Source organism: Gossypium raimondii, chromosome 4 (genome assembly GCF_025698545.1).
Source record: "Gossypium raimondii isolate GPD5lz chromosome 4, ASM2569854v1, whole genome shotgun sequence".
In the NCBI taxonomy this organism is placed as follows: Eukaryota; Viridiplantae; Streptophyta; class Magnoliopsida; order Malvales; family Malvaceae; genus Gossypium; species Gossypium raimondii.
Window position 1 is genome coordinate 16,878,751 of NC_068568.1, and position 15,543 is coordinate 16,894,293.

At 36.1% G+C, this 15,543-nt stretch overlaps 1 protein-coding gene across 2 annotated transcripts; it reads right to left on the minus strand.

The window, feature by feature from the left end:
• Positions 1-6,995: 6,995 nt before the first annotated feature.
• Positions 6,996-12,571, minus strand: LOC128040538 (uncharacterized). Of its 2 annotated transcripts, none has more exons than XR_008195136.1 (2): positions 8,893-12,571; positions 6,996-8,647 (listed from the first exon to the last, which is right to left on the minus strand). XR_008195136.1 is itself a non-coding variant. In XM_052629420.1 (2 exons), the coding sequence occupies exons 1-2, from the start codon at positions 9,983-9,985 to the stop codon at positions 8,261-8,263; spliced, it is 528 nt and encodes a 175-aa protein (XP_052485380.1). In that variant the 5' UTR covers positions 9,986-12,519; the 3' UTR covers positions 6,996-8,260. The 2 variants fall into 2 exon arrangements, 1 of the variants encoding a protein (XP_052485380.1); XM_052629420.1 differs by having other exon boundaries at positions 9,845-12,519.
• Between the last annotated feature and the right edge of the window lie 2,972 nt (positions 12,572-15,543).

Here is a 15,543-nt window from a genome sequence, read left to right on the forward strand (position 1 = left end):
TGATTCATAGAAATTAAATTTGGTGTATTTTTCAGTTTTTCATAAATTTTGGGTTAGGTATTTAAATCATGGACTATAATCTCCACACATGTTTTATTTAATTTTATATTTATAATAAACCATATGAGCCAAAAATAGACTAAGAATTTATGTAACCTAAATTTTCTTACGAAACTCGAAGAAACGAGGCGACCAAAACGACGAAGACGACACAAACCTAACCAAACCAACCAACAAGTGGCTGACAGTGGGTCAACCGGTGCATGTTGGAAAAATTTTGATTCAAAAATAGTTTCCTTGCACAACAGAAAATAAAAACTTTTAAAGCCGAGCCGATTTGTAATATTTATAGCCATAACCTTTTAACGAAATCATATATGTGTTTTCAACTAAATGGATCCTTTTCGTTCCAGGCTTTCAACCAAACGACTTTTTTCGCTATTCTCGTACTACGAACTATTTCAAGTGTGGGCTTGAACGTTTCGAATCAAACACTGAACCAAAAATAGTTTTCTTTACTTTCAGTGTGAAAGAAAAATTTTCTCTCAATAGAAACTGGTAGAATTGTTATTCCAGAAAATAGAATATATACTTAAAGAATAGGTCTCTTACTATTTTTGGGCAGAATAACAATATCTTAAAGTTCTATATTTAGCCCTACCGGTGTATGAAGAAGAGGTGAAACCCTAGTTGAATTGTAAAAGTTTATTTCAAATAGAAAAATGAACTCCTACTCTAACTAGGAGGAGGTGGGGCGAAAACCCTAGTTAAACAAACTAGGGTTTGTCGTCCCTCTCTTTAAACATGAGGGGCATTTGGGCCCTCGCATGTTAAGTCCAACTACAAGTACTCATAATGTCCGTGAAAACAGCAGGTGCATTAGTAAGTCTGAAAGGCATAACCAAGAACTCTTAATGTCCGTACCTTATTCGGAAAGCTGTCTTTGGCACATCAGAATCTTTAACTCGCAACTGATAATAACCTGATCTCAAATCTATCTTCGAAAACACTGAAACCCCTTTTAGCTGATCGAACAAATTATCAATACGTGGTAAAGGATATTTATTCTTTATAGTCACCTTATTGAGCTGCCGGTAATCAATAAACATTCTCATCGTTCCGTCTTTCTTTTTCACAAATAGAACTGGTGCACCCCAAGGAGAGAAACTCGGTCGTGCGAAACCTTTATCAGTCAACTCTTGGAACTGTACTTTCAATTCTTTTAATTCGGTCGGTTCCATAAGGTACGGAGCTATCGAAATTGGAGTCGTCCCTGGTACTAACTCAATACCAAACTCTACCTCTCGAATAGGTGGCAAACCCGGTAGTTCTTTGAGAAACACATCTGAATACTCACACACTACTGGTACAGATTCAATCTTCTTTTCGGTCACTTTACTATCAAGAACAAATGCAAGGTAAGCTTCACAAACTTTTCTCACATACTTCTGAGCCGACATTGAGGATATTATTACTGGTAAACCATTCAGATCATTAGATTCAATCCGAATAATCTCATCATTATGACACCGTAGATCAATAGTTTTCCGTTTGTAGTTTACTACAGCATCATGTAGAGTTAACCAATCCATACCCAGAATTATATCAAACTCATCGAATGGAAACAACATCAAATCAGCTGGAAAACATAAATCTCGAATCATCAACGGACAATCCTTGCACACTTTATCAACCAAAACACACCGACCCAGGGGGTTTAATACTTTAATTTCAAACTCAGTAGACTCAACAGGTAGAGTCTTACTGAATACTAAAGTCTCACACATATAAGAATGATTCGAACTAGGATCAATCAATGCAATAACATTAGTATCATAAAGAGTGAAAGTACATGTAATAACATCTGGAGAAGAAGCCTCCTCTCGAGCACGGATGGCATATGCTCTGGCAGGTGCACGAGCCTCAGATCGAACTGCCGTGTCCTTTGTCCCTCTCTGACTACCACTAACATTACCCGTATGCTTGGGTGGTCTACCTCATACTGACACATTACTTGGTCTGGTACTCTGTACAGTATTTTGCTCGGCCACCATCGAACACTCTCAAATAAAATGATCCTTTGATCCACACTTAAAGCAAGACCAATCATGTAATCTACAATCTCCTGGATGCCGTTTACCACAATGCTTGCACTCTGATCTATTTTGTCGAACATTACCCACACTAGCAACTGAAGTAGCTCGTGAACTCACAGGGGGTCGATCTCGATCATGTTTAGGAAACCCTGGAATAGTTTTGGATCAGCTATGATCCTCTTTGAATTTTCTTGAGGTCGACTGGAACGATTTACTAAATGATCTTTTACGGGAATCTCGAGCTTCATAGTCAGATTTTCTCTTCTCTTTCCCGAGATCCTCAGCTTTACAAGCTCGTTCAACAAGTAATACGAACTCTTTTATCTCAAGTATCCCAACTAACAGTTTAATATCTTCATTCAGCCCATCTTCAAATCTTTTACACATAATAGCTTCAGTCGAAACACACTCTCGAGCATATCTACTGAGTCTCACAAATTTCTGCTCATATTCTATCACTGTCATCCGACCCTGTTTCAATTCAAGAAATTCCTTACGTTTCTGATCAATGAATCTCTGACTGATGTATTTTTTACGGAACTCAGTCTGAAAGAATTCCCAGGTCACTCGTTCTTTTGGAACCACCAATACTAGTGTATTCCACCAGTGATATGCAGTGTCCCGCAGCAAAGATATGGCACATTTCAAGCACTCATCAGGGCTGCAAGATAACTCATCAAACACTCGATTAGTATTATCGAGCCAGAATTCAGCTCGCTCAGCATCATCATCATCAGTGGCTCTGAACTTTTCGGCCCCGTGTTTCTGAATTTTATCAACAGGAGGCTTAAGTAATCTCATCGGATCACTCACTTGAGGTATAACAGGAACTGAAGATGGATTAATCGGGGGTGGAGGTTGTTGTGCAGCCGGATTAGTCCGAATATATTGAGTAAACCAGTCGTTCATCATTTGGTAGAAGGCTTGTTTAGCCTCTCCCTCCTGGTTACTCTAGGTCAGTCTAGAATCTACCGGCTCTGTCCCTTGTACGGGAGCAGGCGCTATACTCTCAACATCATCAGCTATGGCTCGACCGGGATCCATTACTATACAAAAACACATTTTTAGATGTCAGAAGTCATCACACTATCTCAATATAAAATATGGCATGTATAGCTAGACTCATACATGCTACGTTAGTCCTAGAATCGACTAAATCGTAGCTCTGATACTAATAAAATTGTAACACCCCTAACCCATGTTCGTCGCCGGATCTAGGGTTATTAGGTATTACCGGACATAACATAACTCATTAAATAAAAAATTTTAATTAAATTTATGTACCATAGCTGAACACATATTAAAACCAAACAAATAAATTTAATCTATTTATTATCTAAAATTCTTAGCAGAATTATTCCTCAACATAGTAAGATTTATTTATTTATTTATTTATTTATTTATTTAATATTTAAATCTTTGTGCACATAATATGCCATAACCAAAATATTATAATTCTAACATAATGAGCACATGATTAAATTTAATATTACATACAACTTCTATACACATGTACAATTACTCATAAATATTAACCTCAAATGGACCTATGCATATACCATCATAACATAGCCAATTGTTTTTTCATATATAAGTCATATCTATCAGTTCCAACTTATACATAATCAACTTAACCTCATTCAATACTCTCACATTTAGCATGTGATTTATTTTATAATTAAGTCAAATATCCCTATATCACATATTATATCCTAAAACCAAATGATTAAGTCAAACATACAATTTACTTAATCATCTCAATCCAATATGCCAAAAACAATAAATCAAAATATAACCTTTTAAATATCATACCATAGCCGATTATATGTCATACCAAAATCCAACAAACCATGCACAAAATAATATGAACATATACTACATCTTAGTCCATAAAAGCTAATGCATTAATAAAATTTCAAAACAGAAGAGATAAGCCATTTTCGCATGGCTAATAATCTCATCTATATACATTGATTCCAAATCAACATTTCAACTATGCTATACATGCCATAAGATCGGATTCAAACTTAACAAAATACCAAAAGGCGAGTCGATAGTGTGATAGACTATCTTTGACGATCCACGAGCTCGTGAACGTCTCCAAAATCTATAAAACATAAAAATAAATTGAACACACCCAAAGTAAGCGATTAAAACTTAGTAAGTCATAAGCAAAAATTTACAAGTATATTTATATCGATACTTATTTAATCATTAAGTTAAATAAACAAATCATATGACCAAATATACATAAATATTTAACAAAGTCAAATATTCAATAAATCATTATGCCGAAATATGGATATACTCAAATAGATAACTCATACTTTATATTACATTTGAAACTATTAACAATTTAATACAATCAACTTACCTTATCACTAATTAAACAAATGGTTAATACATACCTGAATCATTTAACTCTCTTAGCACATTTATTTTCTTTTACCATTTCTCACGTAAAACTTGTTAAACATAGAGCCTTATATAAAACATCGGCATAAAGCCTGCTAGACACAAAGCCCGATACATTTCACCGGCACAGAGCCTGCTAGGCATAAATCCTGATACATTTCACCAGTACAGAACCTGCTAGGCATAAAGCCCAATACATTTCACCGACACAGAGCTTGCTAGGCATAAAGCCCAATACATTTCATCGGCACAGAGCCTGCTAGGCATAAAGCCCGAACTTACAAAATGGTTCTTCACCTAATTCACATCTAAATAAATCGTTCTCGGAATATAAACAATTCACTATATTACATTCGGTCATAGCTTATGTAACTTCAAATAATTTATTTCAATGCATAACAAATATATATATACATTCGGCCATAGTTTAATTCATTTCTCTGCATAACAATTACATATACATTCAGCTATAGATTAATTCATTTCAATGTATAACAAATATATATATATATATATATATTCGCCATAGTTTAATTTATTTCTCTGCATAACAATTACATATACATTCAACTATAGATTAATTCATTTCAATGTATAACAAATATATATATATATATATATATATATATATATATATATATATATATATATATACATTCGCCATAACCTATGTAATTTCAAATAATTTATTTCAATGCACAACAAATATATATACATTCGGCCATAGTTTAATTCATTTCTCTGTATAACAATTACATATACATTCAGCTATAGATTAATTCATTTTCATGCATAACAAATATATTTATATATATACATTCCTAGTTAATTTAGCATTTAAACGCTTATTGACTTACCTCAGATGTCGTCGACTGTTAATTCGGCTATTCGACCACTTTTGTCTTTCCCCGATCCAAATTCGACTTCTTTAATTCTTGATCTAAATAAATTCAAGTTAAACTTATTTAAACATTATTCCATCAAATTTAGCCTAAATTCACATAAATGGAAAAATTACAATTTTGCCCCTAACATTTTACATTTTTCACAATTTAGTCTCTTTTTGCACAAAACACAAAATATTCCAAATAAATTTTACTATAGTATGGCCGAATACTCCTAATCTCATATAGGTCCTTGCATGTCATTTATTTCACATTCTAGTGCCTCAATTTAATATTTTCTTAATTTAGTCCTTAATACACATTTTTATCAAAAATTACTAATTATAACATGAAAATCTAACAACATATATTTATTTTCCACCTATTAACATCATAAAACTCAAGCATTCATCAATGGCACATTTCAAAATTATCCACAATTTACAAAATTAAGACATGGGTTTTAAAGTATACGAAGCAACGATCTCAGAAACGTAAAAATTATTAAAAGCCAAGCAAAATACATACCAAATTTTAGCTTCTAAACTGCCGAATGTTTAAAACACCAAAGGTGTTCTTTGTTCTTCAATTTTCGGCAAAACAAAGCCAAATGCATGGCCACTTTCATGTTTTATTTTATTTAATACATATAAATACCTAATTTACTATTTTAACCTTTATTTATTCATTTAAAATCCACTAACATTTGTCTATAATAGTTCACTCATAATTTATTTGGTATAATATCAACATAAGGACCCCACATTAGAAAAACCATAGCAACAAAGTACTTTAACAATTAACTAGCCATTTTTGCATTTTTCGCGATTAAGTCCTTTTATCAAATTAAACACACAAATGGTCAAATTAATTTACGAAAATTTCACACAATCAAATTCAAATATCACAGACACAGAAAATAATACTAAAATATTTTTTCAGACTCGAATTTGTGGTCCCGAAACTACTGTTCCGATTAGGGTCAAAATCAGGCTGTTACATGTTTATTTTTCATCAATCATGTAATGCCACTAAGAGGATATCATTTACCCATATCTCGAGCTATGAATTTCAGTACATATTGTTGAAGTCATATACCCAACGCACCAGATTTTAGTTCCTTATCTATTTGAACTTGTGCTTTTATTTACATCAAATACGAGTCATGCATACATAGTCTGTCATCCGCTCAGGATTAATGTATGTCACACTTTGAACGTCACAAGTGAATAAATCCATAAATGAATTCAGGATCTATTCTTCTTGGGTCCAGTACGATGTACTGCCAGTCTAGCCAGTCACATCTATGTCTCTATTTTCTAAGATCCGCTCTAATGCCCAAGACAAAACATATCCCCAATTGGACTTATTTTATAAGTTTGCGTGAATTTAATTTTTTATATATTTGTAATTCAATTTTTTTATAAAAATAATGTCTTAAACAATAATAATTATTATATGCTATATACAATTTCGTAGATTAAATTATTAGTATTGTATCCTCCGCATGTTCATTTTGTGAGATTTATTTGTTATGATAGTATTAAAGTTTTAAGTTTGTAAAATTTTGGATAATAGTATTAAATTTTAATTCGGGAAATTATATGTACAAATATTTGTTTTTTAATATTTAAGGGGACAAACAAATTTTTAAATGTATTTAACGTGTTACAATTTTTATATTTTAAATTTGTTAATGTGGATTATTTTTTATAAGTTTTTCAACGACATGCTCTGAGTGCTTTCACGAAACGCTGCTCGCATCCTTTGTTTCAGCTCTTTCTTCAAACTATACATGGCTATGATGTGGCTTTGGATAGCTCCCTTTCGTCGATTACCACTGTTTCCCAGATCGCCAGCGGTCCCTCCTCCACCCACTGAACATCCCTCTTTCGAATGAAGCCCTCCTTTGCCAACTGGTGAGCCACCTTATTTCCACCTCTTTGATATGCTGGAATTCAAATCGTTCAAAGCCCATTACCAGTTGTTTAACTTCCCAGATATAATTATTGACTGTCGATCTAACTAACCCTTGCATCTTCAACTTTGAGATAACCACCAGTGAATCGCCCTCGAACTCGACTCTGTGAAACCCCATCTCTTGGGCAATTTGAATGGCCTGAACAGCGACCAATGCTTCCACTACTTCGACTGATAGTATGTTGCTATTCCGGCTGCATGTCGCTCCCATTATCAAACCACTGGTATCCCTAATGATTATTCTCGTACTGGATGCTTCCATGTCACTGTAAAAGCCCCTATCAAAGTTACCTTTAAGCCACTGATCCTCTGGAAGTTGCCATAACACTGCCTAATTTTACAAAGTCCTTGGGTAAGAATTCCCCAGCAATTCCAGTTCTCTGATATATCCCAATACAAAAGTGAAAAAATCACTGACTGGTTGTCTTTTGCCTTGATGCATCAACTTGTTTCTTGATAGCCATAAAGCCCATATGATGACAGTAATCAAAGATTGTTGTTGACTGTTCCCTAAAAACAAGTGTTGAAGCCATTGAAGGAATAACTCCCGTTTGATACAGATTCCAACTAATACCCATCTGCTGCCAAAGGGCAGTCTTGACAAACATGCAAAGTAGTCTCTGTCGCCATTCCACAACGAAAACATGCAGCAGCATCTGCTAACCTTCTAACCAGCAAATTAGATCTAGTAGGCACATAGTTATGTAAAATTCTCCATGTTGTAATTTTCAATTTTTTTGGCACCTTTGCCAGCCATAGTTGTCTGTACAACATTCGCATTTCCGACTCTATATCACCGTACAAATCATTATCAGTTCTTGGAAAACCCCACAACAGCAGTCGATACCCACTACGCACCGTATACTCACCAGGTTTCTCAGGACATCATCTCAATCTGTCCGCTAGACCATACTTTGCCAACATGATGCTTAAGATTCTTCTCGTTTCCTGTTCATTGAAGGTGAGATGAACAACATTTTCCTTCCATTTTCCATTCTGTTCATCAATCAAATCAGCCACAGTAATTACATCATTAACTCGAGGTGATTGAACAATATATGGTTTGTCTCCAGGTAACCAAGCTACATCCCATACTGGAATTGATTTGCCATCACCAACGTGCCAGCTGCTTCCCTTCAACAGAGTCCCTTTGCTGCCCAAATGCTTCTCCAGACTCCCTAACTTTGCTTTCATAAACTCACTCCTCGCATAATATTTAACTTTCAAAACTCGTGCAACTAAAAAAGTAGGATTACAAGCCAGCCTCCAACCCTGCATGGCCAGAAGTGCTACATTAAATTTCGTTAGTTGTCAGAAACCCAATCCCCCACCCTCCTTTAGGTTACACAACCTCTCCCAAAAGCAACAATGAATCCCTCACTTCGACTGTGATTTTTTCCACCAGTAACAACAAAACACAATTTCTATTTCATCACAAAATGTCGTTGGCAACAGAAAACATGACATGACATAATTGGGAATAGCTTGTAACACTGATTTAATAAAAAATACCTTACCCCCTTACGATAACCATCAATTGCACTATCCATTTATTCTGCTTTGAATATGATCCATAATAGTACAGGACGCGAGCTTTTTGTTTCGCCCTATCACCATAGGTAACCCTAAGTACTTCTCAGGATCCAAAGAACTCCTCACACCTAACACCCTTTCAATTAGTTGCCGAGTTCTTTCACTAGCATTTGAACTGAAGCAAACAAGGGATTTATTAAAATTAATTAGTTGCCCCGAACAACCCTCATACTCTTTCAGTACATTTTTCACATTTTTCGCCCTTTTAAGACTATCTTGAGATACTATAGGCCTTGATCGACTCGCTTTCGCTCCTTTTATAAGACTATCTTGAGAGGCTAATCGTAACAGAGCAAACAAGCCCTCACTACAGAAAAGAAATAAGAAAGGACTTAACGAATCACCTTGTCAAAGTCCTCTAGAAAGGGAGATGAGCCCTCTTAGTTTCTTATTCAACACAACTGAATACTGGACAGACGTAACATATCTCATAACCAGCTTGACCCAACCCTTCCCAAAACCCGTCTTCAACATTAACTGTAATCAAGCTTTAGTGAACTTTTAAGACGGTTAATGTCATTCCACTCTATCGTATGTCTTGCTCGTATCCAACTTTAATGCAAAAGACCCTCTTCGACCTCCTTTTTTCTTCTTAAAAGCAGGCAGCAACTCAAAAGCCACTATGACATTAATCATAATCAACCTCTCCGGTACAAATACACTTTGCGCTTCATCAATGCAATGTGGCATTATCATTTGCAATCTATGAACAATTTCTTTAGTAATGATTTTAAGCAAGACATTGCAAAGGCTAATCGGTCTAAAATGTGTCATACTAACATGATTAGACTATTTTGGAATAAGCACTATATTAGTATAATTAATCTTCGACGTAGATCCTTCATTATTCAATATATCAAGGCAATAATTACTTACATCAATACCAACTATATGCCAGAATTGTTGATAGAACAAAGCTGGCATTCCATCTTCCCCCGGTGCCTTTGTAAGATGCATGCTTCGAATTGTCGCCACTACCTCCTCTTTCATAAATCTCGAACTCAAGAACTCATTCATGCCATCAGTAACATGAATCGGAATACCCGAACAGAGCCTTCTACTATCACATCTACCCTACGAAATAAATAACTCTGAAAAGTATCGACACGTATTTTGCTCTATCCCTTCATCCCCTATCCTCACTCATCCATCTCCATCCTCAAGTCGACTAATACTCTTCATCTTTTTACGCTAAGTTGTCATTCCATGGAAATAAACCTATATTTCGATCACCGTTTCTCAACCAATTAGCCCTTGCTTGTTGCTCCCTATACCTCTCCCCTTATCAATCTCCAAATTTAATTGTATCTTCATGATGATTAACTCTTCCAATATCTCATTATATGAAGATATGCTATTTAATTCTTCTAGAAGATGTTTTAATCTATCCATAGACATTCGCGAACTCTGCCTAACCTTCTTTGCCCACCTCATTAAACCCCTCTCAACTGACTTAATCTTATCAGGCACCAATCCCTCCGAATTAATCAAAGCCGACGGACCTCTTCTTCGCATGATTCCTCAAGAATCCAAGTTGCCTCAAACTTAAAATTACGGTACCTTTGTTGTTGTCTCTCAACCAAACCACAAGTATTAAGTAAAAGTGGGCAATGGTCAGATACTGAATGCGCGCAGTGCTTAAGACTATAACTCGGAAATAAATCTCTCTCTCCTGGTGTTGACACCCCTCTATCAAGCCTTTCCCGAATATTATTATGAGTCAATTTTCCACGTTCCCACGTAAATCATTGGCCTTCATAACCCACATCTAGCAATCACAATCATCAAGAGCAAACCTAAAAGCTTCCATACAACTTTCATCTCTTAGGCTTCCCCCTTGTTTCTCATGAGAATACAAAATCTTATTGAAGTCCCCCATAACCAACCACGGTTCAAAGCTCTATGTTGATATGCCTCATAGTAAATTCCACGAATGATGCCTCAAACTTTCCATTGGATGCCCATAAAAACCAGTAAATCGCCACCTAGTAGCCTCTGTGTCACCTTCCACAATCATATCAACATGGTTCAATAAGAAGCTTCATAAGACCACCCTACACCCTTGTTTCCAACATAAAGATAATCCCCCCTTATACCTTCACTACTCACATCAATTCATTCTATCAAACCCCAACTACTTCGAACTTTCTCCATCTTAGAACTTTATAACTTAGTTTCCATGAAGAAAGCCACCTCAGGATTAGTGTCCCTCAACATGTGCCGAAAGCGTCGTATCACCCGGGGGTTCCCATCCCCCGGACATTCCAACACAAGATTTTTACTACATTCGACTACCTTACCCTACAGAGCCAACCGATATCTCAGAAACATGAACATAATTATGTTCATCAAAAGTTCTCCCCGAATCCATCCAATAGAAACTTGAGAAAATCATGAACTACGAGGTCGTTTCTTCCCTTCCCTAACTTTTATGGGACAATCTCCCCCACCAGATCCCTATATGGATCCATATTCTCTTCCCCATCTAGATCAGACGTCTTTTTCCCCCTATTCAATCCTAGATTGGCACCCACATGCCTCAAAAAATCAGCATTTTGAAAAAAGCCTTATATATTCATTTGCTCCTATTCTTCTCCCATTCCCAACGACTTCCCCAACTCATCAAACTACAGCCCTTCCCTCTCCTCACGTAAACAACAGCTTGACACCATCATTGCTCGTTTGGGAATCATTTTTTTTGAAAGATCCCACTCAAACACCAAATATTTCTTCCCATGAACAATCCTTTCCAGGAAAAATCTTTCTGAATGTCCCAATCGTCCACACAGGAAACAAAACATCAATAATCTTTCATATTGAAAGCGTACATAAATGCAACCTTTGTTACCCAAAACAATTTTTTTCCTTCTCTTCATCGTATTCTTCACATCAATTCTTACCTGAATCCTCATGTAACTCTGATAACCTTTGCTTATGGATTTCGCATCACACTCTAAAAATTGCCCTAAGAAATCCCAAACTGTTTGGCCATCATCTCAAAAATTAAACCCGCCGGAAGATCAAGAACTTGGATCAAAAATCTGACCAAAACAATGGCACAGCCAATGAATCTTCCCCTACCTTTAATCTGTGGAAAAGCAACAAATGGTTATTAAACATCCAAGGGCTTCCTTCTAAAAACCTGGCTAGATCAATCTCATAATAGAACTTAAAAAGAAATCATTCTCCCCCTAGATCTGTAATCGTCACACCCCCAAGCGGATGCTGTAAATTGGCTAAAGTTGTACGCATAGCCTAGAATTGAACAACACTAGCAGTCAAGAAACAGCCCACAACGCTCAGATCTTCCCCTTCCCTCCTCAATTCCTCCTCCAAATCAACTTACCATGCATCCTCCTCCCCTCCCCTTCAGCAATCGACAACGCCACTAATTCTTCCTCCATCGCACAGTCGTTGTCGTCAATCTTGTCCTTTCGCCTTGCATTGCGTGTAAAAGTTGTTGAACCAAGAGATTTATTTTGACTAAAATGTGCTACTAGAAGCAGACTCAATAACATGCTATTGGTTCATAGAGTTATATCATTGGTTTTATAGAATGGTTTGATATCTAACATTAATTAAGGATTCTAGGAACTATAGTAATCGTATATAATGTGTATGTGTGCAATGAAGAGCATAAATAAATAAAAGAATTTACCCTAAAAAAAGAATTTATATTGGTGTTGTTTTATATATTTTGAACAAAAGAGTTTTAAGTACTAATAGACAATTGGACAATCTGGAAAAATATAAAAGGGAAAAAGATATAAAGTCAATTTATAAAATACTTAAATCAAAATCATATACTTGACAATAATGTAGAAAAATTACACTTGTAGTATTTATAGAGTTAGTGATGGTTAATTAAAATTTAAAAATAATTATGATTATCATAAGTATTTCTTATTTAATATAACAAGTTACATACCCTATATTTACACCAAGTGGCACTCTCACAATTTTTTACATTTAATTTTCTATCAGTTAATAAAATGTATAAAATAAAACATATATTTACTAATATATACAAAATTATTAGTATCATATGATTGAATATTAACCATCTAAGTTTACTGTATGCCTTCCTGTAGCATTTGGTTTAAGATTTGGTGGTTTCTTTAGAAAACCTGTTTTGACAACAGTGGGGTTTTGTGTAGAGTATGGAAGTGGCATTAGCATATCTTCAACTGGAAGATGAAGAGGGAAATAGGGAAGGAGAAGGATGGAAAAATAGATCCGTGGGAGAGATCAACTCAGGATATTTTCGATTTTTGTTTGGTGGGTTGTTTTTTGTTAACACTTCGGTGAGTAAATGTATTGTGTGATGAAAGAATAAAACTAACTCAAATATTGAAAATAGAAAACTAGAAAGTATATCTAGTATGAATGAATTCTTTGTATATCAGCTATTCTTCTTTTACACTATGGTATTTCTAGAGTACATTAGTAACTGCCATTGCTAACAACTTAACTGCTGAAGTAACAAACTAACAGCTAATAGACTTAGCTCAATAACAGAACTTAGCTAACACATTTCTAATTCATACTCTTAACATTCACCCAACTTTCCGAGAGGCAAAACCCGAAGAAGACTCCGAAATCGATCAAAGTAGGAGACAAAAAGTGGTTTGGTAAGAATATCAGCAACCTATTCACATGCAGGAACCTCACCAATGATAACAGAGCCATCGGCTACCTTCTCGCGAACGAAAAATAAATCAAGCTCGACATGTTTGAATTTAGAATGTAACACAGGATTAGTTGCAACGACAACTGCACTAGAGTTGTCACACCAAATGGTAGGTGGATCAACACTCTGAAGGTGTAACTCTCGTAGCAATGAGACTAACCAAGCGACATCACTGGTAGCCGCAGCAAGACTCTGATACTCAGTCTCAGCCATAGAACGTGAAACAACATGATATTTCTTTGAACACCAGAAGACAGGTGTGTGACCAAAATACACACAGTAGCCCGTCATAGAGCGTCGATCATCAAAATCTAGCCCCCAGTTAGCATCTGCATATCCAACTTCCGAAAGCCGGTCAGATGGATGAAAAATAATCCCATAATTGATTGTTCCACGCAAATATCGCAGAATTCGTTTTAATGCTACCAGATGAACAGTAGTAGGTGTATGCATAAACTGGCAGATACAGTTTACCGCATAAGTAATACCAAGACAAGTTAGGACCACACACTGTAAAGCATCTGCAAGACTTCTGTATTCGGTAGGATCACACAGACGATGGCCATCATCTTTAGAAAGAGTAGATAAGCTAACCATTAGAGTATGAAACTGCTTAGCATACAACATAGAACTCCTGTCAAGTAAATCGTGAATGTATTTTTTTCTAACAAAGATGAAGACACCCATCGGAAGAATGAGTAACCTCAATCCCTAGAAAATAATGGAGATCACCCATATCTTTAAGTGAAAACTCACCATTCAGCTGCTGAACAAAACTACTTATACAATCAAGGACATTTCTAGTAATAATAATGCCATCCACATACACAAGCACGTAGAGAGTGGAGCTAGTGGTAACCCAAACAAACAAAGACGCATCAGATTTAGATACAACAAAGCCAACAGAAAGAAGAAAAGCCTTCAATTTATCAAACCAAGCACGCGAAGCCTAACGAAGCCTATATAAGGCTTTCTTCAGATGACAGACCAAAGGTTTGCCACTAGAATCACATGGGACATACCCTCGAGGTTGTTAAATGAAGACCTCGTCAATAAGATCGCCATTCAAAAAAAGCATTGTTCACATCTACTTGATGAAGTTGCCATCCTTTTGAGACTGCAATAGACAAAATGACTCGAATAGTAGCAGGTTTTACCACTGGACTGAACGTCTCCTGAAAATCAGACTTAGGTACTTGAGAACATCCTTTTGCAAATAACCGAGCCTTGCGACGGGAAATAGTGCCATCAGGATTTTTCTTGACTTTGAAAAGCCATTTACACCCAATTGCCTTGTGATTCGGTGGTAACGGAACAAGATCCCATGTGAAATTATTAATAACAGCATCATATTCAGCTTGAGCAGTAGCACGCCATTTTGTGGTAGAAAAGGCCTCCTCAATCGTGCGAGGCTCAAAAACCTTAACAGACAAAGCTTTGGGCTTAAAAATGCTAGCTTTAGACCGAGTAACCATTGCATGAGTATTTGTTGAAGGTAGATAGGATGATGGAGGTGAAAAAGATGGAGTACTAGTGGTCGGTACAGTAGGACCAGGACTACTATCACCAGTGGGACTACTATCACCAATGGGTAAGGAGACAGATCTTTGTTGCTCAGTGTTAAATCTTACCTCAGCCAGAGGAGTGTCAGAGGGAGAGGGTGATGAACAAGAACCATGATCTGAATTTGATGCAGGAACCTTCGCAACAAGTGGAACAAAAGTTGTTATAGACTCTGACGAAGACATGAATCCTATTGTACCAGACGAAGAAGACAAAAACCGCTGCTCATCGAACACAACATGACGCGAAACAATGATTTTACCATCTGGCAGAAGGCATTGATAACCTCTGTGTTAAGGACTATATCCCAAGAACGTACAAG

Coding starts and splice junctions, on each gene's coding strand:
- LOC128040538 (XM_052629420.1), bottom strand. CDS start 9,985: ATGAATGAGTTCTTGAGTTCGAGATTTATGAAAGAGGAGGTAGTGGCG. Junction 8,648..9,844: donor GGCATATAGTTGGTATTGAT/GTAAGTAATTAT, acceptor CTGGCCATGCAG/GGTTGGAGGCTGGCTTGTAA.